Source organism: Ambystoma mexicanum, chromosome 2p, assembly GCF_040938575.1.
Source record: "Ambystoma mexicanum isolate Mex_15411 chromosome 2p, UKY_AmexF1_1, whole genome shotgun sequence".
NCBI lineage: Eukaryota > Metazoa > Chordata > Amphibia > Caudata > Ambystomatidae > Ambystoma > Ambystoma mexicanum.
In genome coordinates, this window is record NC_090923.1 from 75,772,438 (window position 1) to 75,796,300 (window position 23,863).

The following is a 23,863-nucleotide window of genomic DNA, read 5'->3' on the forward strand; positions in this document are numbered from 1 at the left end:
CACACAGTCAAGCTGTGCACGCGGAAACCTCGTCTGATTGGCTGGCAGCGTTTGGAGTCTTGTTGCTATATTTAACCCCACGGTGTTCCCAGGGAAAGGTACGTCTCTCCCAAAGTGCAAACAGGGACAAAGTAATCTCTTCCCGGGATGTGTAGGGCGTACCCTCACTCTAACAGCATAGTCCGGGACAGTCTCCTCGGTTCTCACAGGAATTCTAGGACAGACCCCCACCCCCCCACCACCACTCTTGACATTTAATCAGAGTGCAGCACCACTCTAATAGTGAAGACAGGGACAGACTCCTCACCTCTCACAGTGCAATGCTAGCCAGGGCAGACTCCTCACCTCTCACAGTATAATGCTAGCCAGGACAGACTCCTCACCTCTCACAGTATAAAGCTAGCTGGGACAGACTCCTCACCTCTCACAGTATAAAGCTAGCTGGGACAGACTCCTCACCTCTCACAGTACAATACTAGCTAGGACAGACCCCGCACCTGTCACAGTATAATGCTAGCTAGGACAGACTCCTCACCCGGCATTTTGTAATCAGTGGCCCATCACCTCTTACTATGTAGGCAGATTCATCACCTCTAATGGTGTAATGCGGGACAGACTCCCTACCTCTGGCAGTATAGTCAGAGGGATGCCCATCATCTCACTGCATAGTCTGGGACAGACTCCTCACTTCCCACAGTAATTCTAGAACAGACTCCTAACTCTCACAGTGTAATCAGCGTGTGGCCACCAATCTAACATGAGAGACGGTGACAGGCTCTTCATCTCTCACAACATCAACATAATACTAGCCAGGACAGACTTCTCACCTCTCAGTGTGTAATCGGAGGCCCATCACCTCTTACTGCGTGGTCAGCGACAGACTCCTCACCTCTGGCGGTGTAATCAGAAGGAGGCCCATAACTTGACACAGTGACCCATCACCTCCCAAAGTATAAACAGAGTGAGGCCCTTCCCATGTCAATCTAGGCCGGGACAGACCCCTCACCTCTCACAGTTCAGTCAGTTGGAGGCTCACCACTTCGCACTGTGTCGTCAGGGACAGACCCCTCACCGCTCACGGTGTAACCAGAGGGAGGTCCATGGCTCTGCAAAGACAGGGACAGACTTCTCACCTCTCACAGTTCAGTCAGTTGAAGGCTCCCCACCTCTCACTGCGTGGTCAGTGACAGCCTCCTCACCTCTCACGGTGCGATCCGAGGGAGGCCCATCTCCTTACACAGCATAATCCAGGACAGACTTCTTACCTTTCATTGCAGTCAGAGAGAGGGCCATGAGCGCGCCTAGTGAAGTCAGGGACAGACTCCTCGCCTCTCCCAGTGTCATACAGGACAGGACCCCTGACCACCCACAGTGTATTAAGAGGTAAACCCATCAGCCGTCGCTCTGGGGAGAGACCCTCACCTCGAAAGGTGATTATGAGACCCTCAGCCCCCACAAAGAAATCTGAGACAGAATCCCAGCCTCCAACAGTGTAACAAGGACAGACTCTTCGCTGCCACTGTGTGGTTCATGGCAGACCCCCAGACTACCCCTCCACACGCGTGGTACGATCAATAACAGACCCTACCCCTCTCATCACCACCGCGATCACTGACAGTCACCGCTACCCCGCCGCTCACGTTCCAGTCATTGACAGACTCCTCACGCCCCACGGTGTAACCGGTGACAGACTCATCACGCTCCACAGTGTAATCGGTGACAGACTCATCACGCCCCACGGTGTAATCGGTGACAGGCTCGTCACCTCCACAGTGTAAGCATAATATGAACCCCTCACCATGGTGAAAACATGATGATGCCCTCTCACTTTCCACAGTGCAAGCATGTGCTAACTGCTCATCCCACAATGTAATCAGTGACAGGCCCACCCCCTACAGTATAAAAGGGCCATGCCCTTCACCTCCCACAGTGTATTCAATAGCACACCCCTAACCCAACACTAAAACAGGGCCATACCCTTCACCTCCCGCAGTGTATTCAATAGCAGACCCCTAACCCAACACTATAACAGGGCCATACCTTTCACCCCCCACAGTGTATTCAATAGAAGATCCCTAACCACACACTATAGTAGGAGCATACCCTTCACCTTCCACAGTGTATTCAATAGCAGACCCCTAACCCCACAGTATAAACTAGGCATACCCTTCACCTCCCACAGTGTATTCAATAGCAGAACCCTAACCCCACAGTATAATATGGCCATACCCTTCACCTCCGACGATGTACTGATATTAATATTGATATTTTATTTCTATCGCGCTCATACACAAGTGTTTCAGAGCGCGACAAGGCAAGGCAGGGGAACAAGGGAGAACAAAACAACAATCTTACTAGGCCCAGTGACATTGAGAACGCGCAAGTGCAGGGAAGAGGGGGAAGGGGGAGAAGTGCATGGAAGGGGGAACAAAAGGAGAGTGCGGAGCGAGAAGGAAAAAAACTAAAATAATAATAAAATAATAAATACAAAGGCAACAAACAATGGGAGTGCAGCCAGCAAGTGGCAAGTGCTGGGTTTATGGAAGCAGGCCGGGTAGGTCTGAAAGTGCAGGAAGAAAAGGGGAGGGCTGTATGGGTACAGATCGAGACCCCAGTGCAGCGGGTGGCCCGGAGGCAGTGCGTGAGGGTGGCAAGATGAGCAGGTACCTGGGCCCAGAGGACAGAGGGTGGCCAGGTGCATGGTGCCGAGGGAGAGTAGAATCAACAGGGGAGAGGGGAGGAGAAGGCAGAAGCAAAGAGGAAGGTTTTGAGGTGTTTCCGGAACTGGAGATAGTCCTCAAGTTTTAGAGTGGCAGGGAGGCTGTTCCAGAGGGAGGCCTCAGCCGAAGACAGAGATCTACCCCCAGCTCGTTTCTTTGAGAAACGACTGACCCTGAGGGAGTTAGAGGTAGAGGAGTGGAGTGCTCGAGATGGGAGGTGTTTGAGGAGGGATAGCTGAAGGTATGTAGGACCCAGGCCCCAGAAAGCCTTGTGGACAATGCAGAGGGTTTTGAATTTAATCCTTGCATCCACAGGGAGCCAATGGAGAGATTTCAGTCCTGGAGAGATTCGGTCCCTGGGCTTGAGGCAAAGGACAAGTCTCGTAGTCCTGTTCTGGATAAGTTGTAAAGGGCGGAGAGTAGAGGCAGGTAGATTAAGAAAGAGGCTGTTGCAAAAGTCCAGCTTAGAGAGAACCAGAGCTTGGGAGAAAGTGAGCTTCTGGGGGAATGAGAGGAAAGGAAGAATACCTCTGAGGAGGTGCAGTAGGAGGTTTGACTTTTTTGATACATCAGCGATGTGGGCAGAGAAGGAGAGTGTGGAATCCAAGGTGACACCAAGGTTCTTGGCCTCGCAGGTGGGGATAGGAGGAGGGCTAAGGGAGGCCGGCCAGAGAGTGAGGGGAAAGAAAGGGGATGGTGTGCCAATGTTATTCAATAACAGACCCCTAACCCCACAGTATAAAAGGGCCATACCCTTCACCTCCCAAGGAGTATTCAGTAGCAGACGCCCACAGTATAATAGGGGCATACCTGTGAGGAATTCTATCATCTGCACACGGAGAGAGCGCTCGCGGTTTTTTTTTGTTGTTGATTTTTTAACATATGAAAGTGAATGATGGGAGACCAACCTCATAGAAATGAGTGTGACAATTTCGCACCCATTTCATCTGCTTCCCGCACCAAACACATAGTCACAAAGCCTACTGGCACCATCGTCCCCTGTCATATTTACATGGCATGTGACAGCCCTGGGTACATCTGCAAGGAGCTGGCCAACCCTGCTGCAGTCTCTACCCCTCCTGTTGCCTGCCAGGCTCTTTGCAATGCCCTTGCCTCTCACTTCATTAAAAAAAAAGGACATCCTGTCCACCCTCTCCACCCACACCCCTCCTCTCCACCCTCCATCTGTGCTTGCTGACCCTTCTTTAGCCACCCCCCTCACCATCCTTCTCGTCCTTTCCTCTTTTCTCCCCTGAAGAGGTCGCTAGACAAGTCCGATCTATGAAAGCCTCGTCAAAACAGGTTCATCCCTGTTCCTCTAAAACCATCAAGGACCACATTGACACCCTTGCTCCGGCCCTTGCTGATTTTTGCAACCACTCCTTTATCTCGGGATCCTTCCCCTCCACTCTGAAGCACTCCTTTGTGCATCCTCTTCTCAAGAAACCCACAGCTGATCCTTCTTGTCCAGCTAACTATCGCCAAACTCAAGGAAAAGTTGGCCATCTCTCAGCTTAACCTTCATTCCAATTCTGTTGGCTGTCTCCATGACCACCCGTCTGGCTTCAGAGCTGCCAGAAGCACGGAAACTGCTCTCCTGAACATCCGTGAAGATCTGCTCTCCAACCTTGACTCTAACATTCCCTCTGTTCTCATCCTCCTCAATCTCTCTTCTGCCTTCGACAGGGTCAACCACACCATCCTGCTCAACCGTCTCCATGAAAACCTGGGTATCACGGACCAGGCTCTGGCCTGGATGACCTCTTTCCTCCCAGGTCCAACTTGGGTCCTTCCTTTCATCTATCTTCCTCTCTACCTGTGGTGTTCCCCAGGGGTCTAACCTCTCGTCCTGGCTTTTCAACCAATACCTGGCAACTCTTGCCCACTGCATTGCCACTTTCTGTTCAAATTTCCAGTGCTACGCTATTGACACTCAACTCATTTACAGGCTGCCCTCTGCCACCTCCTCTCCCTCTCTCATCTCTGATTGCCTAACTGCCATACAAGATTGGTGTGCCGCCAATGATCTTTGTCTGAATGCCAGCAAGATGGAGATCCTCCTCATCAGCACACCTTCACCATCCTTTCCCCTCACTCTTTGGCCGGCCTCCCTTGGCCCTCCTCCTACCCCCACCTGCGAGGCTAAGAACCTCTGGGTCATCTTTGACTCCGCCCTTTCCTTCTCCGCCCACATCTCTGAGGTCTCTAAAAAGTCACATTTCCTACTGCACCTCCTCAGAGGTACTCTGCCTTTCCTCTCCTTCCCCCAGAAGCTCATCGTATCCCAAGCTCTGGATCTCTCGAACTTGGACTATTGTAACAGACTCTTTCTAAATCTACCTGCCTCTACTCTCTGCCCTCTGCAACTAATCCAGAATAGGACTGCAAGACTTGTCCTTGGCCTCAAGCCCTGGTATCGTATCTCTCCAGCTCTGAAATCTCTCCATTGGCTCCCAGTGGATGCAAGGATTAAATTCAAAACCCTCTTCATTGTCCACAAGGCTTTCTGGGGCCTGGGTCCAAAATACCTTCAGCTATCCCTCCGCAAATACCTCCTCTCTCCAGCTCTTCGCTCCTCTACCTCCAACTCCCTCAGGGTCAGTCGTTTTTCAAAGAAACGAGCTGGGGGTAGATCTCTGACTTCGGCTGGGACCTCCCTCTGGAACAGCCTCCCTGCCACACTAAAAACTTGAGGAGAACCATCTCCGGTTCTGGAAGCACCTCAAGACCTTCCTCTTTTCTTCTGCCTTCGCTCTCCCCTGCTGATCTGTTCTCTCTTGGCACCGTGCACCTGGCCACCCTCTGCCCTCCGGGCCCAGGTACCTGCTCACCCTGCCACCCTCCCGCACTGCCTCTGAGCCCCCCCTTGTACTGGGGTCTGTATATGTACCCATACAGCCCCCCATTTTTCTTCCTGCACTTTCAGACCTACCCTGTCTGCTGCCTTAAACCTAGCACTTGCAAATTGCTGGCTGCATTACCACTGTTTGTTGCCTTTATTATTCATTTATTGTTATTTATCTGTTTCTCCTCTGCTTCACACTTTCCAATTCTCCCCCTTTCCATGCACTTTTCCCCTCCCCCTCTCCCATGCACTTGTGTGTTCTCAATGTCACTGGGCCTAGTAAGATCGCTGTTTTGTGTTCTCCCCTGTTCCCCTCCCTTGCCTTGTCGCGCCCTGAAACATTTGTGTACGACCGCGATAGAAATAAAATATCAATATCAATATCAATACATCATAGTATTCCAAGAAAGGGCAAGGCACACCTTGCTCCAGCCATGAGCAGCCTATTTAAAATATGAAAAGGCTCCATGGATCTGCATTCCTTTGTTCTCCGACTGGTGGCAGTGCATACTAATGAGTGATAATTGAGGCAAGCCTGCTGAGGGGGCTTGGTTGTCGGAGAGACAACAGGGAAGCGGGACTAACACCTCTTTGTTGTGCAATATGTCAACTTGAAGCTAGTTCTCACCTCTCTGTATGGAAGGCAGTGAAAAAAATGTCTGGGTCCACTATTTACATAGTCAAAAACCTGCAGAGCTGACCCCTTTCAGAGGGGGGAATTATGTGGTTTGGGGGAGACAGGAAGTCTGCTCCCAGCACATACTTCAAGGGAAAACATGTGCTTAAATGAAGAGTCACAGAGGGCTCAGTTGACCAGAGGGACACTTTGATCTACAACAGACAGGACAATTGGTGGGACTTGGGTATATGTTGTCACCCCCTTGTCTGTCCTGTTGCAGAGCACCGTGTCCTGACCTCATGCATAAGAGACGATTTTTGATGGGGACCCAGGATTGGTTCATTAACGTAGGCCTAGCCTACACCAACCACTGGGGACGATTTGGCTTTAAAGGAGGGCTGAACCCTCACATAGCAGATCATCTGAAGACTTTGCAAGTAGTAAGAAGAAGGACTCATTTGGACCCAAGCTGAAGGTACAGTCTACCTTACATCTTCTGCCAGTGAAGGAAGGACAGGAGCTCCAAAGGGGAAGTAAGATCCGTCCCCTAAACGTCTCCCAGGGAACAGAGGGAGATACCAGACTCAGAGGACCCATTCAACAGCTCCAGAACCGGTACCCAGCCAGACAAGGGTGCTCTGGTAGGTTTGACAGCAAGCTTCCTAGGTGGGAAGTGCTGAAGAGTCTCTGGACAAAGGACAAGGCCGTTACCTGCTAACACCCTCCTGAGCTTTGGGCCGTCTGCCTTGAAAGGACACGGGCCTTGCGAAGAAGCTTGGAGGAGTGCCACACAAGCACCTCCAGCGTCCATCTTTTTAAGGACAAATTCGAGACAGTAAAGTCCTCGAACCGCATACGGCTGCACCGCTCACTGCTGTCACACCTCAGTCCCCAGAGTCGTCTGAGGCGCCTTGACCAGCATTCCAGATCTGCCAACCAGCACAGACAATGATTCTTGGCTCAAGCCGCCGCACTGGACAGCCTGCAGATGTCTGTCCAGCTTCACTTGCTGAACTGCCTGCCTCCTGCTACCTGCAGCTGTCTCCTCCACAAACTCTGCCTCATGGGCTGTGAAGCGCCCTGGAACTGCCTCGACGCTGTTGATCACCAAGAACTTCTTGAGCACCAGGTACATTGTGGTTCGGCCCCCTTGATCCGTCTCTGAAGGCCCCTTGAGACAGTTACGACCATTTGCCCCTTTGGTGTTGAAATCAAATATCCTCCAATAGTAAAACTGATTGCTTTACCAACTACCCTCCTGTCAGTATCCAGAGTGCATCCCTTTCCTTTGTTTAACTGTCTGTCCTCTCTGTTCCTTTACAGTGTGGGCTGTAATTGTAGTGTGCTAGAACTGTGTTGTAGTAATAATGAAGTAGATATGTTTGTCAATAGCAGACCCCCCACAGTATAATAGTCGCATACCCTTCTCCTCCCATGGTGTATTCAATAGCAGATCGCTACCCCCACAGTATAAAAGGGCCATACCCTTCACCTCCCATGGTGTATTCAATAGCATACCGCGACCCCCACAGTATAAAAGGGCCATACCCTTCACCTCCCACGGTGTATTCAATAGCAGACCGCTACCCCCACAGTATAAAAGGGCCATACCCTTCACCTCCCACGGTGTATTCAATAGCATACCGCTACCCCCACAGTATAATAGGGCAATACCCATCACCTCCCACGGTGTATTCAATAGCATACCGCTACCCCCACAGTATAATAGGGCAATACCCATCACCTCCCACGGTGTATTCAATAGCATACCGCTACCCCCACAGTATAAAAGGGCCATACCCTTAACCTCCCACAGTGTATTCAATAGCAGACCGCTACCCCCACAGTATAATAGGGCAATACCCATCACCTCCCACGGTGTATTCAATAGCATACCGCTACCCCCACAGTATAATAGGGCAATACCCATCACCTCCCACGGTGTATTCAATAGCAGACCGCTACCCCCACAGTATAATAGGGCAATGTCCATCACCTCCCACGGTGTATTCAATAGCATACCGCTACCCCCACAGTATAAAAGGGCCATACCCTTCACCTCCAACGGTGTATTCAATAGCATACCGCTACACCCACAGTATAATAGGGCAATACCCATCACCTCCCACGGTGTATTCAATAGCATACCGCTACCCCCACAGTATAAAAGGGCCATACCCTTCACCTCCCACGGTGTATTCAATAGCAGACTGCTACCCCCACAGTATAAAAGGGCCATACCCTTCACCTCCCACGGTGTATTCAAGAGCAGACCGCTACCCCCACAGTATAAAAGGGCCATACCCTTCACCTCCCACGGTGTATTCAATAGCAGACCGCTACCCCCACAATATAAAAGGGCCAGACCCTTCACCTCTCACGGTGTATTCAATAGCATACCGCTACCCCCACAGTATAATAGGGCCATACCCATCACCTCCCACGATGTATTCAATAGCATACCGCTACCCCCACAGTATAAAAGGGCCATACCCTTCACCTCCCACGGTGTATTCAATAGCAGACCGCTACCCCCACAGTATAAAAGAGCCATACCCATCACCTCCCACGGTGTATGCAATAGCAGACCGCTACCCCCACAGTATAATAGGGCAATACCCATCACCTCCCACGGTGTATTCAATAGCATACCGCTACCCCCACAGTATAATAGGGCAATACCCATCACCTCCCACGGTGTATTCAATAGCATACCATTACCCCCACAGTATAAAAGGGCCATACCCTTCACCTCCCACGTTGTATTCAATAGCAGACCGCTACCCCCACAGTATAAAAGGGCCATACCCTTCACCTCCCACGGTGTATTCAATAGCATACCGCTACCCCCACAGTATAAAAGGGCCATACCCTTCACCTCCCACGGTGTATTCAATAGCAGACCGCTACCCCCACAGTATAAAAGGGCAATACCCATCACCTCCCACGGTGTATTCAATAGCAGACCGCTACCCCCACAGTATAAAAGGGCCATACCCTTCACCTCCCACGGTGTATTCAATAGCATACCGCTACCCCCACAGTATAAAAGGGCCATACCCATCACCTCCCACGGTGTATTCAATAGCAGACCGCTACCCCCACAGTATAAAAGGGCAATACCCATCACCTCCCACGGTGTATTCAATAGCATACCGCTACCCCCACAGTATAATAGGGTCATACCCTTCACCTCCCACGGTGTAGTCAATAGCAGGCCCCTACCCCCACAGTATAAAAGGGCCATACCCATCACCTCCCACGGTGTATTCAATAGCAGACCGCTACCCCCACAGTATAATAGGGCCATACCCATCACCTCCCATGGTGTATTCAATAGCAGACCGCTACCCCCACAGTATAAAAGGGCCATACCCTTCACCTCCCACGGTGTATTCAATAGCAGACCCTCAAGCCCATCAAGCTTCACATAGGAAATAAATGTATTATTATTTGATTTGGGATATGTATAAAGAACAGAGCTAGCTCCTAGAAGCATGGATGAGGCGCTGTACACTGGAAAGTCACAGGTGAGTGGAGAAGAGAGGCAGTGGGAGTTCCGGGGGTTGAGATCACGTGTATGGAGGGGGCCAGGAGAGGAGCTTATTAACCTCTAGAGTGTTGGAGCGTAGGGTGGTCACAGCCTTCCAGGTTGGAATGTCGCCAGGTGAAAGGTCACAATGCCGAATGGAACGGCGCGGTGGATCCTGTTCCTGGAGTCAGATGGAGGAAGAGGGCCTCGGGGAGAAGTCTGAGTCCTGGGCTGAAGGGGTTCATTGAAACCCCTGGATGAAGACACCGCCCCAGGGATCCCATGAGCAGGTGGGTCTTGCGCTCTCTCCTGGACTGAACGGTGGAGGGGCCGGGGTCACACTGACTTAGAGGGAGGGTGTTCTATGGGGTCTTTCTGTTACCAGTTTGGAAAGGGCTGGTGTTTTGTCCACCCTTGCCTTGTTTGTCAGGGTGCAGGTTCAGAATTTGAATTCGTGTTAAGCTGATGAAGGCCTGGTGTCCTTTGATAAGCTCTACAGGCGGCGCTTAATTTCTAAGAAAATAAGTGCCAGGGCCCAAGTATTTTCTAGCGCTCCTGAGACACGCCGGGGGCCAGTTCCCCACCATTGCTGCCACCACCCACAGCTGCTCCCCACAGTGTCGACACATTTGGGGTTAAACTACAGCTCGCACCTGCTCATTGGGGTTCATGGATGCTCTGGCTATCATTACTTCACAATTAGTCTGTGTCTGAGACAATAAGCCCTGGCAAACACCCTCACAAATAAAGCACGGTCACAGGCTACCACGGCAGCTACCCGCACTGTACACTTGATAGGGACCGGAACAGCCTCAGCCAATCCCCATTCAGGAGTGACAGGATTAGGGCTTGGGCGGGGTAAATTTTCATTCCAGGGAGTAGCTCTGTCTCGCCCGTGTTTGGGCAGCTAGATCCGACTGCCTGTTCTTTCTCATTATATGATTTTTTTCAGGTATCTTTAACACTTGCCCTGATTGGCTTTTTACTGGACATATTTCCTAGCAAAATTATAACTAAAGACTGCAAGTAAAAATAGGGCTGTCCGGTTATAGCTTTGGAATGAACATTTCTTTTCATTTGTTATTCCCTCTACGATGCAATTGTTGTTTCTGATTGTTATGTGAAATGACATTTTCTTTTTTTAATTAAATGAATTCATCTTTTATCACGTGCTTAATACCGGAGACCAGTCTCTAAGCGCTGAACCAGGATTCAAACCTGTGTTGCTCTGTGTTGTCTTCTTTCCTTAGAAAACAAACGCGTTGCCCCTGAGCAATCCACCCGGGCCAGGAGCATAGCCCTTTATTTATCCATGTATATTGCGCCAAAGCCTGCAGGCATCGGGGCGCATACATTTAGACAAGGACGACATGGAAGAAGACGGGACATCTGGGTGCTATTTATCCTAAGGATCTGCTATAGCTATTTAAAGACAGCGCTTTCCTGTATGTTGTACTTGGTCATGTTATTGATTTGTTAATTTTTTATTGTGAAAGGTTTGAATTTCAAGCCGAAGCCGATATGAATTTCCTTGGCTGCCATGTGCAAGACACTCAATTTAGCATTTGGGGTTTGAAGCAGGGGGTGGGCAATACGGACGAATATCAGTGAATTTTAGGCAATATTGACCCATTTCACCCACAGAGAGAAATTGGAAACTCCAGGTGTTTGCTGTCCGGAATTTAATTTTTTGCATGAATTGTGAGCAAAAAAACGAAATTTCATGCAAAAAATCAAATTCGGAGGAAAAAAAATGGAATGTTTGCGAAAAAATAAAAAATGGTATAAAAAAAAAGAGAATTCACCTAAATACATAGTGGTGAATAAAGAATGAATACTCTCCACCGGCGATGCTGAATTAGAAGCTAATTTTGGCAATTCCATTTCACTGACAGTAACATTTCCCAGCCATAGTCAAGAGTGCAGAGAAGCCTTTGCGATCCATGACTGTGAGCGTTCATTGAAGGGCGTGCATTTCTTTTTGTGAGCCCCGTCACCTATGGGGTGGTAGCAGTGCCGGAAATGGGAAAGAAATCTCTGCTGTTCTGGGGGAGTGGGGCAAAGGGGCTGGGGTCGAGTCATGGGGCCACAGATCAGTGGGGTACTCGGACAAGGGCAGACTTGTGGGTGCTACCTTAAATTAGGGGATTGGGGTTCAGATTAGTGTGGGTACAAGGATGTGGACGGATCTATGTAATCACTGAGACCACACATAATTGCGACGGACGTAAATGGCGACTTTTTTTTTTATTAAACCCTCTTTACACCACATAGATATGCGGGGGAGAACCACCTCAGCCCCCCCATATTACTATAATATCCCATACCCCCCCACATATATATGTGGTGTAAAGGGGGTATAAAAAAAAGAGAAAAGTCAGCATTTTCGGCCGTCGCAATTCTTATGTCGACATTTTTGTACAATTCCGATGTTGACTTGTCGGTCGCAGGAGAGGAACGGAAGTAATGGTGATTGCTGGTAAGTAATCCTTGATTACTTTTGTTCATGGGTCCAGCGCCAAAGTTGTTAGACAGAGCAATGATCTGTTTGCCATGGGGGGGTGTTGTGGGCATCTCGGGCGCTACTCGTTTTTCTTTGCGCTGCAGTTTTCTGCACGCATTTAATTCCATGAATCAGCTCCCAGCGCTATACATTTCGTCCGCGCAATGTTATTGCTCGCGCTAACTACTTAGCACAGACTTAGCACTTTTTTTGTAGATGATGCCCCGGGTGGCCAAGGGATATTGTAAAAAGTGAGATAAAACCAGGGCGAAAATAAAACATTCCATTGGAAGCAATTCCAGCACTGGGCTCCACCATCAGTTGTTGCAAGAAACAAACTAAAAGAAAATGCATGACACCCTCTCTCTCCTAATCACACCCCAGGAACATTTCCCACTCGCTGCTGTGTCTGCAGTCGTCTAAGGATAATGCCACTCTGATGAGCTTAAATGCAAAAGCAAGTGGAGCCAAGTTCCCCAACACTCCTAACTTCCTCTCTGCATGTGTGTGCAGTGTGCAGTTCAGTGTTACATTTACCCAGGTTCAGAATCTGCAGAGACAGTTTCAACTAGTTTCTGAATCCGGGCAAATCCGTCCCTTTTCCAGCACTGATTGCTAGGCTTCAGGGAGGCAAGTAACAGCCGTATTTGCATAAGTGAATGGCAAGCACTCAGGCAGGAGATGTCACCGGCACTGGTGTAGCAGGGCCCCCAAAGCACGAGCACTCTAGGCTGGAGGGCCTCCATGTCATGGGCTGGGAGAGTTTATTTTTGAAGTCACTCTGCCTTCATGAAGAAATTATTTCCATTATGGTTCGGTCCTTAACGGAAATAATTTCTTTGTGAAGTCTGAGTGACTTCAAAAAGAAACCATTTCTTTTTTAAGTAATAGGGCTCCCCTCAACCCCATGACGTGTGCGTGAGTGAGTGTATGGTAAAAGGTTGCACAATTAAATGCATGGGTGGCTGGGTGTGTGTATCAAGTGAATGGTGAAAGGGTGCACCCTTAAATGTATGGGTGGTTGTCTGGGTGTGTCTGTAGGGTGAAAGGGTGCACACTTAAATGTATAGGTGGCTTCCTGTGTGAGTGTATGGTGAGAGGGTGCACACTTAAACATATAGGTGGCTGCATGTGTGAGTGCATGGTGACAGGGTGCACTATTAAATGTATGGGTGACTGGGGGTACATGTTGAGTGTATGGTGAAAGGGTGTAACCTTAAATGCATGGGTGGCTGCCTGGGTGTGTCTGTAGGGTGAAAGGGTGCACACTTACATGTATGGGTGGCTGCCTGGGTGTGCCTGTATGATGAAAAGGTGCACACTTACATGTATGGGTGGCTGCCTGGGTGTGCCTGTATGGTGAAAGGGTACACACTTAAATGTATGGGTGGCTGTGTGTGTGTATGTTGAATGGTGTGTGTGCTTGTGTTCAGCGGCACAACAAAATCTACATTTCAGGGGTCGGGGGGTGCTTGCCCTTCAAATGTTGGTAGAGATGCTAACTTCAAGGGCGGTGCGGGAGGGACAAACCTATTTGTGTGGGGGCATCTAACTTCTTTATTCATTCTAATGAGACTATCGCAGTGCAGCTTCAATGTTACAAACAGTTAACTCTCTCCTTTAAGTCTGAAAGCACCCACTTATGGACTGTTGTGAGAATAAACTGTCTTTTGTTCCCCTCTACCTTTCCAACCACTTCACTTCCCTGGCATGCAAGTACTAAACCCACATCACGATTTCAATTGCCTAAAGTATTATGTATTTGATTGCAGGTACAGACAGTGAAATGCTTCATGTTAGTAATTGCTAGGCCTTTGTCAACCGTTAAACCCAGGGGTTGTTCTGTCCAGCAACGGCTCTGTAGGTTAGCCAGGTCGAGTTAATATAACACAAAATGTCAAAGGGGGAATGGGGGGAGGGCTGAAGCCCAGCCAGCTCAATGATGTTGCTGCGTTTAATCCCATGCTTACTTATTTGTAATCTTCATTTTTTTTTTATTTTTTTATTTCAAACCGTTGTTTAATTAGTTCTTTCAACAAACTTTTACAACTTTTTATAAAAATATTTTCTATGTTGCACAATTTAACACATAATCTATTACAAAATTTCATTTCAATTACATTATTCATTTCTTATACAGGATTTGCTTTGCCTAATAAAGACAATTTTATATAAATAGAATTTTGAAACTCATGCTATATAATTATTGATACATTCTAATGTAGTCTTATCTCATCTACATCATTTCCTTTTGCTAAACCAACAGACTTGCGAAGAGACATTAACAACAATGCTTCATTTCATGTCTTCAAGATAATAATAAAAATGCATCACCATATTGAATCTGACTAAGAGACATCTTTGTAGACTTAGGCATATATGTCAGTAGAGTGAATTTGCCATGCACTGTAATGCGGAATTCTCACAGCTAGTCTATATACTTTATCTGGTCAGCTGATTTGCAGCTGCGATATAAATAGCATCAACAAGTTTATTACACCATTTTCTTATTGAACATCCTCACCAATTCACTGTTTATTACCAGTAAAAATCTGCACAGAGCTATTATGAGGCTCGTTCGAGTCCCCCACATACAGGCTAACCATATCCATTCCCTAGTTGCCTCAGTTAGTGAACAATCACTTGCAATTGTTAGTGCACGTATTGACTCAAAATGAGCGCAAAATATTACTAGATGTTTAAGGGTTTCTTGAGTTGCACTATCTTTACAAAACCTACACCCTAATCCCACCTGTACCTTCCAATGCTGGCTCCAGCCACTAATTCTTTCTAGGGTCAGGGATTGGTTCATTTTGAAGCGTAAGTAAACTTCCCTAGCTTTATTACAAGGAAACTGGATTACATAAGGTTTATGCGGTCGTCTTGAGGAGCAGAAGCGTGCTGCTTCCTTGTAGCCCTTGAGATCTGCCATCGCAGAAACCGTTTTACACCAATCATTTTCTATGATACGATGTTTGACAAGGTGAGACCTGAATTCCAAATCTGCTGGTGTAAGTGCAATCTCATCCAATAGTTGAAGCATTTGTGCATGATAAGTCGTCAAAGATGATCGTTCCGGTGCAATCATTAGTTGCCCCAAATCTTCATATAGGCAGTTGGCGGGTGGATATAACATTCTGGCAAAGTTAGCCAACATGCGCCAGTTACGGCGTGCAGATAGTGAAGTGAGACCCAATTCCTGCCGTAACACAGTATTTGGTATTGCTTTGGCTAACCTCAGGGCCCCCTTACACATACAGCCTTGTAGTTGATCAAGGTAAGTACTTATATTTATAAGGCACATGTCCAAAGCAAAAAGAATGACTGACTCTACTTTTAAGATGTAAAATTCTATAAGTGGCAACAATGAAAATTTACAGAACTTCAGGTATACTAGTCGCATTTGCGTAGCGAGCGGTGCAGCCTTTTTCTGTAGAACCGCTCTCCACATCGCCATCGAGTTGGAATCAGTTATGGTATATCCGAGATAACGAATTTGAGTAACTGTGGTTAGAGGAAAGTTATCAAGACTCCACTTTCGTGTGATATTACCCTTTTTGAGATTCCTGAACACTACTATGTTAGATTTTTCAACATTGCATTTTAGATTATGTGTCAAGCAATAGGACGCAAATAGATCTAATTTGTTTTGCATACCTTTGGGCGTTCGATCAAATAATACAATGTCATCCGCAAAGGCTAACCAATGGATCTTCAAATGGCCAAGCCTTGCTGGATAGGAGATATAGGTATTCCAAATCTCATTGATACCACATAGGTAAAGATTGAAAAGCGTGGCTGCTAAATTACAACCCTGCTTGACACCTATGCCGATGTTTATTGGGTGAGTTGTTGCTCCTTCATTGTTTACCCTTACTAAGTAAGCTGTATTTGTATGGAGCTTTGATATTAATTGTATAATATAAAGAGGTATCTTCATCTCAACCATTTTTTTCCACAGCAGTGCTCGTATAACTGAGTCAAAAGCAGAAGTAAGATCAATCGAGGCCATATACAAGGGACCTGAGTCCCTAATTTTATGCTTGGCTAAAAGATGCGCCATAATTGACGCATTTAGAGGTGTACCCATCCTTGAGCGGAAGCCAATTTGAAACTTGGATAAGATCTTGAGCTCGCCAATAACCGCTTGTAGTTCACCTAGGAGCAAAATGGCAAATACCTTTGCAGCTGTATCGATGAGCGCTATCGGTCGAAAATTACTTGGATCAGACCTTAATCCTTTTTTGTAAATGGGGACAATGATCGAATTTAGCCAAGACGGTGGAGTAAATGTAGTTGTCAGCATGTTGTCAAACAGTTTCTTCAGTATACCGGCCCACATAGTGGGGTATCGTTTAAATACACAAGATGGAATCCCATCCGGGCCAGCTGCCTTTGAATATTTAAGGGCAGATAAAGTGGCTTCAATAGTAGGAATCTCCCATAATAGGAAGGAAGCAGGAGCCAAATGGGTCCATTTGAATTCCAGATTTTCAAATGTTACTGGGAGAGCAAATTTTTTTTCAAAATAAGTTCTCCATGTGTGTGCTGAAATCGATGATGACTGGTCGGAGGTGAGTACAGAGGTTCCTGCCCTAAGTAAGCCCCAAGTAGACCTTCTGTCCCTGTGACAAAGTGTGTTGAACATGTTTAGATTCAGCTGGTTTTGAATGAAGTGCCTGTGATCCCTACATTGGTTCCGATAGGTATTTAATATCCTTTTTTTTTCTATGCAGTAGCTCGCCCAATTTGGAGCCATTTTAAGAATCTGCCTCAGGGCCGCTCTCTTTGCTCTTTTAGCTTTCACAATAAAGTCGGAATAATGCGGGGGAGAGCCAAAAACAGGGCTCGTTGCCTTGGCACGCAAGGATTGAATTATCTCGGTTGTTATGTTAAATAGCACATCAAGCTCCCGGTTTGACGTGGGGAGATGAGAGGTAGATCTTTGATATAGTTGGAATCGTGCGTAGATCATGCCATTGATCTTCATTACTCATAGCCCTATTCTTCCTCATTCCAGTACTTGTGTATGAGGCACTTTGGCTCATACACAAGTACTGGGATGAGGTAGAGGGACATGGAGGTAATGCCTGGCTTAGTTACCTGTAATCTTCAGTAATCCTAGTCTCACTCTTCCTCATCTCAGTACTTACCTATGTAAGATGATTTTGGGGCTTGGGTCAGGTGGTGGGAGGGAGAGGGGATGTGTGGGGGGTGTGGGGAATGTGGGGGATGAGGTTTGTGCAATAAATAGTAATGGACATCCATGTCCAGGCTAAGCAGACTTGCTATGTGGTATTAGTGGCTAGAAGACATTTTGGTGCAGCAAGTCTAGTAATTTCTTAGTTTGGCTTAACTTATTTTTTTACTGGGCATCACTGAAAAAGCAGTCCTGCTAAGTGTATTTACCTGGCTAGACTGGCATTTGGGTGCTGCCAGTCTAGCCATTTCTTACTATAGCATTGCATATTTTTCTGGCCATCTGTGATAAAATAATCATGATAAGTGTTATTGCTTCGACTGGCATTTGCCTCTACCATCTCAGCTTAATGTGTTCAGTTCAGTGCACTAAAAGGTATCCAACTTTGATTTAGTTCGATTTTAAAAGTGGACTAACACAGCGTCAAACCCATGGGCATAACTTTAGGGAGGACAGGGTTTTTTTTCCATCCCCCCAACTTTCATGGCACACCATTTTGTCCCCCTTCATTTCACTGGGACACCTTTTCTTCTGATGTAATGTCCCCCCTGTGATGCTGGAAATGCATCGGAGGGACAGGGCCTCCGTATCCTTGTCCTTTACTGCTTTTTATCGTGTGTTCTGCCGTGTTTTCCGTGCAGGAGTTCATGTGGGACTCCTGGCGGTGCAGCTCTCTTTCTTTTGGTTTGGTGAACGAACCCGTGGGATACCCTTATGGCACCCATGGTACAACCCTGTACCCTATTGTATTTTTTTGGGCACCTGTGGGTGGCCCACAGAGCAGGGTATGGGCTGGTGGCAGCTCCATGCTGAAGTTGACAGGTGCGCTGAGTATCCTCCATTTTGGGATACCCCGGCCCTGCCATTGGGATCAGTTGATTCCTGATGGAAAACAAGATGGCCCCTGTGACCTCTTGCTTTCTATTACCCATTACCTTGTTTTCCCAAAGTCCTGGGAAGCCCTGACTCTATCCCTTACCCCTGACTGGCTGTTGGGTGGAAATGCCATATATGGTGTTGTTGTGAAGGCCCGGCCAGACTGGCTGGAGCCTTCCCGGTGATGTATGTTGTGGGTACCTCCTGTGGGTGAGACCTGGGTGAATAGAGTGTGTGACGAATATGCATTCTGTGTTGTGGGTGTCTAGTATCTGGTGGTTGACACAATGACTGAGACAACCCTGCCCGAAACCGGTATGAATGCAGCTTGGAGTGTTGAATGGCTCGGTTCTTGTCTCATTACACATAACTTGTTTTGAGTGTCTGGAGAGAAGTGAATGGCCTGAATACCTCGTGTGCCTGATTGGCTGCCTGCCTGCATGAATACCCGTAGTCGTGATTGGATGCTTGAGTGTGACCCAGCGGAATGAATGGGAGATCAACAGTATATCTGGGGACCTCTCACTGCTAGGAATCATGTTCAGAAGCTGAAGTCCACTACGACGAGTAACTGGAGTAACTGATGCTTGACCTTGAAGCCCTGCTGGACGAGAAGAATTGCTGTTGCTCTCCTTCGCAATCTGAAAGCTGCTGTGTTTCCAAGGACTGACCCAGAGAGGACCTGGTAAGGCAACCTCTTCCCGAGCTACGAAGGACCATCGTGCACAGCTGATCTTTGCCAACGCACCCTGGTAGACAGACCTTCGACAGGCTGCCGACCCGATACAGGGACTGCTGAGGAACTCCAAGGAGAAGCGCCCGGACTGTTGTCTGCCACTGTCGATGACCGCCGTCGCCAACCGGAGCCGCCGTGCTCCCGTTTGCCTAAGAACTTCCATTGATCATCGGACGCTCTCGCCTGCATCGTCATCCGCTTGTCTCCCGCTGGAGAAGGCCCGACCGTCGACTCGGCGAGGAGCATCCACCGGTGGGTTTCCCGCCACCTAAGGACCACCACAGAGACGCCGACGACTCAACGCCCTTGCTGGGCCACAGTCTTCATCATCTCTTTGCGGTCCAGAACTATCGTCACCGAGGTGCCCAGCACGCCTCTTCCTTGCAGGACACCAACGCTCTGTCGTCGACGAGCACTGCTAGGAACGAAGCTGCCACTTCCCTGCCGTAGTTCACCCTGTTCACTGTCGGACGTTCGACGACCCGTGACTCCTGCCTTAAAGGGAGGGCACTCAAGAAGGGCCGTCGATTCCCCGACACCGAACGCCAAGTTCCCCGACACCTCTCGACGATCCGTGGCCTCCGCCTGAAAGGGAGACACTCCAGAAGGATTGGTCGACGCATCGTCGGAGAACTCTACTCCACCAGGTACATTGGGGGGGTAAAACCTTAATAGGAGGAAGTGAGACTATTGAACATATGGACTGGGCTTGTGCGATATATATCTTTATTTACAGGTTGCCCAGGTGGGGGGATCTCCACACAGAACTGTGTCTAGGGTACGGGGCCAGTATTCTGCCTACTGTTTCAACCATCTTGCGTTCCTTCCTATCTCTATTGCTGGTTTCCTCGTTATTAATCTGTGTGACATTTTAACCGTACAGTTGATGCACTTTAATGAGATTTGATAACATTGGTGGTACCACTTTAGAATTGTATATATTTATCATTATTGACTTCCGAGTACAAAGTTTGTTATTGTGATCGTGTACATACCTTTGAATATTAATTATATAAAGACTGTGTTTTCAGTAATACAGTGTGTGGACATTCCTTTGTGGGGGCTCGGGGACTACACTGTACTTAAGAACCAGCCTGCATCACCTCCTGAGAAGCTAGGCCTTGATTGCTCGACTACGTTACCAATAATAGAGAATCTTGGCTGGGGTCCCATGTGCCTCTCCTCTACCATATAGAGAGCGGAAGTACAGACACCCCCTACCAGTCTTTACACCCCCCCCCCCAACATTTTCAGCGAAGTTACTCCACTGGTCAAACCCTTTCTCATACATAAACTGTTCTGCTTTCCCAGCTGGCACTCATAGTTTTTCGCTGGTAAATGGTTTAAGGTGTAAATTACGAATGCTTCTGTGCCATCTAATAGCTCCTGGGTTGAGTTGGTGAAGGCTGCTTTATTTACGTCTCTCTCTCTCTCTCTGCAGCGTTGGTGGTGGGCACTCTGTGCCAGGAACTTCAGCAACTGCATGGCTGTGCCCAGGGGAGCTGCTACCCGGCCACGGGGGACCTCCTGGTTGGCCGAGCGAATAAACTCAAGGCATCATCCACCTGTGGCCTGAAGCGCTCGCGGCCTTACTGCATCGTCAGCCATCTGCAGGTGAGATGGGGGTGGGCTTTCTAGCCTCTTCACAGGTATCATTGATTTGATCCAAGTTTCCAAAAGTTAAGTCCTTCAGGCAGTGTGAGTGAGTGAGTGTGTGAGTGCACGAGTGTGAGAACGTTTTGTAAGTGTGTGTGTGTGAATGACTGAGGGTGTATGAGTGAGCATGTGAGTGTGTGAGAGTGTGAGTGTGTGACTGTGAGAGAGTGTATGACTGAGTGAATGTGTCTGTGTGTGAGTGCATGAGTGTGTGTGTGAGTGAGTGATTCAGTGTGGGTGTGAGCGTGTGTGTCTTTTAGTGAGTGTGTGACTGAGTGAATGTGTGTGAGTGAGAGTGCATGAGTGTGTGAGCGATTCAGCGTGTGTGTATGTGGGCGTGTGACAGTAACCACAGTCCAGCATTGACCCATATCCATTTCCAACAACACTTGAGTGTGTTTGGTTTTAAATGGCATTGACTGTGGTCCTGCCAGTTTATCCCTTTACAGAATTATGTTCAGAAACCATAGCCGATGGGTAGGTTACTGAGTGTGTATCCAGGAGAAATGGCGTCTAATCAGGGCCTCATCAATTGGCCGAACAGTGTGATCCAGGGCAGATCACAAAGTTTCACATATACGGGAAAACATGTATTTGCCCTGATCCGTTCCCTGTTGCAAACTGATTCTCTGCACAGTCTGTGTGTTAACATTGTATGTAGGGAATCCGCCCCTCGTCACCATTCTGAGAGGTAGAAATCCGCTATAATTGGGAGAACGGGAGTGATTCAATTAGACTGGCCTATGGCCCATAGGTAACTCTAGAGATTTTCCCGTGGGCCGCTGCACCCTGGGCAGGGGGGGGGGGGGGGGGGGAGGACTGGCCTATAGAGAACTCTGGAAATTTCCTGGTAGGCCTCTGCAACCTGGGCCTCTTTTGTGTGGCATTTCCACATTTTCCCATAGCAAAAGGTTTGGGCTTGCTCAGAATGTGTAATATGGGGCCACTTTGAACATTATTTCCAGGGCCTCTTTTGGTTCCCAGCCCACCCCTGGATTCATTGCAATGTGAGGCACAGACAGGAATCCAGGGTGCACCATGGTGTCAGTAGCGAGGCTCGCACGCATTTGGCAAATGCTGAAACATTTGGGGTCCCGCCCTATGTTTAGTGAGGGTTATCCAGGTGTGCCCAGAGGGACACTGCACATCTGCGAGGATGCCATGGCAGAAACACATTGCAAGGGTTGTGGCGACTCCTGCTCTTCATAGGAGAGTTGCCAGCCTCATCGGGGGTGTCCTTGTGGCTGGCATCAGACTGATATGCAAATTCATATTAAGGAGCTGCGAACCCTCTTGACCTGTGAGGTCATTCATAAGCATACGGGTGAATTGGCCACGTGTTCTGAGATCTGGGGTCCGTTCTTGGACATGTATGGTTAACACGCTTTGCGTTCTGCTTCACAGGCGAGTCCCTATATTTGCTGCGGTTTCATTGTACTTCTTGCCATGCATTATACATGATGTGTTGGGTTTTTGTCTTCTCTCCTCTGTCCTGATGACTGGACTCTTGATAATCGTCACCTCCCTAATGTTTAGGGTTATGTTTCTGATGTGTTGCGCCTATGTATTTTCACCCTCTGTTATACGGCTCAGCATTTGTTGTTTTGTCTATTGTATTGTATGTCGGAAATTGTAAAATAAAAACTGAACCCTGAAATCCCCCTGAGCTATGCCCCCGGCTGTGCCTACCTGCCAGGCTATTATGCAAGTCTATGCAAAAAAAGGATGAGCATTCTCGTCCTTGGCACTTAAGGGGTTAAAGCATGGAGAGCTATTCATGCTTTTTGACCCTCCGGGATAGTCAGCTCCCATAGAACAGATCACTGGGTGTCCTTTCCTCCCATAGGGGTCTCTGCTACTTTTGTAAATGGTTGACTGAGCAGACTGCTCCTGTGGAGAGGAGGCGGGGTTAATGTTTGCTCCTCCCCCACCTCCCAAAGTTCATTGTGGCAGGAGGTGGGGAAATGCTGTTTCTTTCCCTTTCAGGAGAGCCAGCGTTTCTTTGTTTCATGTTGCAACATTTGCTCGAGGCCCTGTGGCGCCCATCACGCCACTCCCCTTGATCTTCAAAACACAAATAAGCAGCAAAAACACACTGTTTCCAGACTGCGCGTCCCCACCTACTCTTTTCCCCAGATAGTCTGAATTATATTACATACTTGCAAACTCCCTGAGCTTGATAAACGTTCTTTGATGTTTGCATAACTTTGTGTCTTTTCTTTTGTTGCTAAATTCCAAGATTCCTCGTTTTCTCTCAGCTGATAAAAAAAAGTGCCTTTCTCTAATGCGCCTCGACGTGGGGTCCTGACGAGGAAGAGCACATTTATTTATTTATTTATTTATTTATTTATTTATTTATTTATTTTGAGATTTTTATAGCGCACCCAACCCAGAGGCATCTAGGCGCTGTTCTTGACCATACAAAAACACAGTAAATGGTCTGTGCTCACTAGATGTTAAGAGGCTATCAGTGCAATACCCATTCAGCCTGGGTGACCGTGTGGATTTTGTGTGTGTGTAAGAGGGTGCGAACCCAGCTCCTTCGTGAGCAGATCGGCCCCCCTCTTGGAAAGATGCCCATGGAAGAACTCACAACCTGGCACCAACCAATGAACCTGTATGCAGACGACACCGAGTAGAACCGGAGTGTTGGCAGCAGTGCTCCCGATACGATTTTGAAGTGGGAGTATTTTACTCCCTGTTTTTTAAAGTTGGGGGTAACATTCTTTTTAGTGAGTCCCTTTAACAATGAGAGTATTTTATAAGCGAGTAAAATGTTTTAACTGTAAATCAGAAAGGTGATTGACTATATAGGTTACGGATTTGTATGAGGAGTGGGTAGAAATGGTGTAGTGGGAAAAGGAAGAGGAAAGGAAAAGAGATAGGGAAGGGGAAAAGAAGAGGGGAAAGATAATATTTTTTCTTTTTTTTTCTTCTTCTCACTATTATACTTATTGGGGGATTTGGTTTGGTGTCTGTGTGTTGTTGGTGTTTGTGTGTATGTTCTATGTTAAATGTTTTTATTGACTGTTGTATTTTGCTCTGTTATTCTTTACAAAAATGAACATTTTCTTAGTATGTTGGAGGGATCATTTGATTATGCTGTTTGTTTATTGATATGTCCTTTAATTGAATAATTTTGATTTGTGTTCTCTGGTTCACTATTCCTTTCTGTA

At 47.7% G+C, this 23,863-nt stretch overlaps 1 protein-coding gene across 2 annotated transcripts in view; it reads left to right on the forward strand.

Annotated features, from left to right (window-relative positions):
• LOC138566226 (laminin subunit beta-2-like) overlaps nt 1-23,863 on the forward strand; it is a 594,957-nt gene that overhangs the window by 179,915 nt on the left and 391,179 nt on the right. For both annotated transcript variants that reach the window (XM_069643287.1, XM_069643286.1), the window contains one exon: nt 20,473-20,645. In XM_069643287.1, coding sequence (XP_069499388.1) covers nt 20,473-20,645 — 173 coding nt within the window. The remainder of the gene's footprint in view (nt 1-20,472; nt 20,646-23,863) is intronic.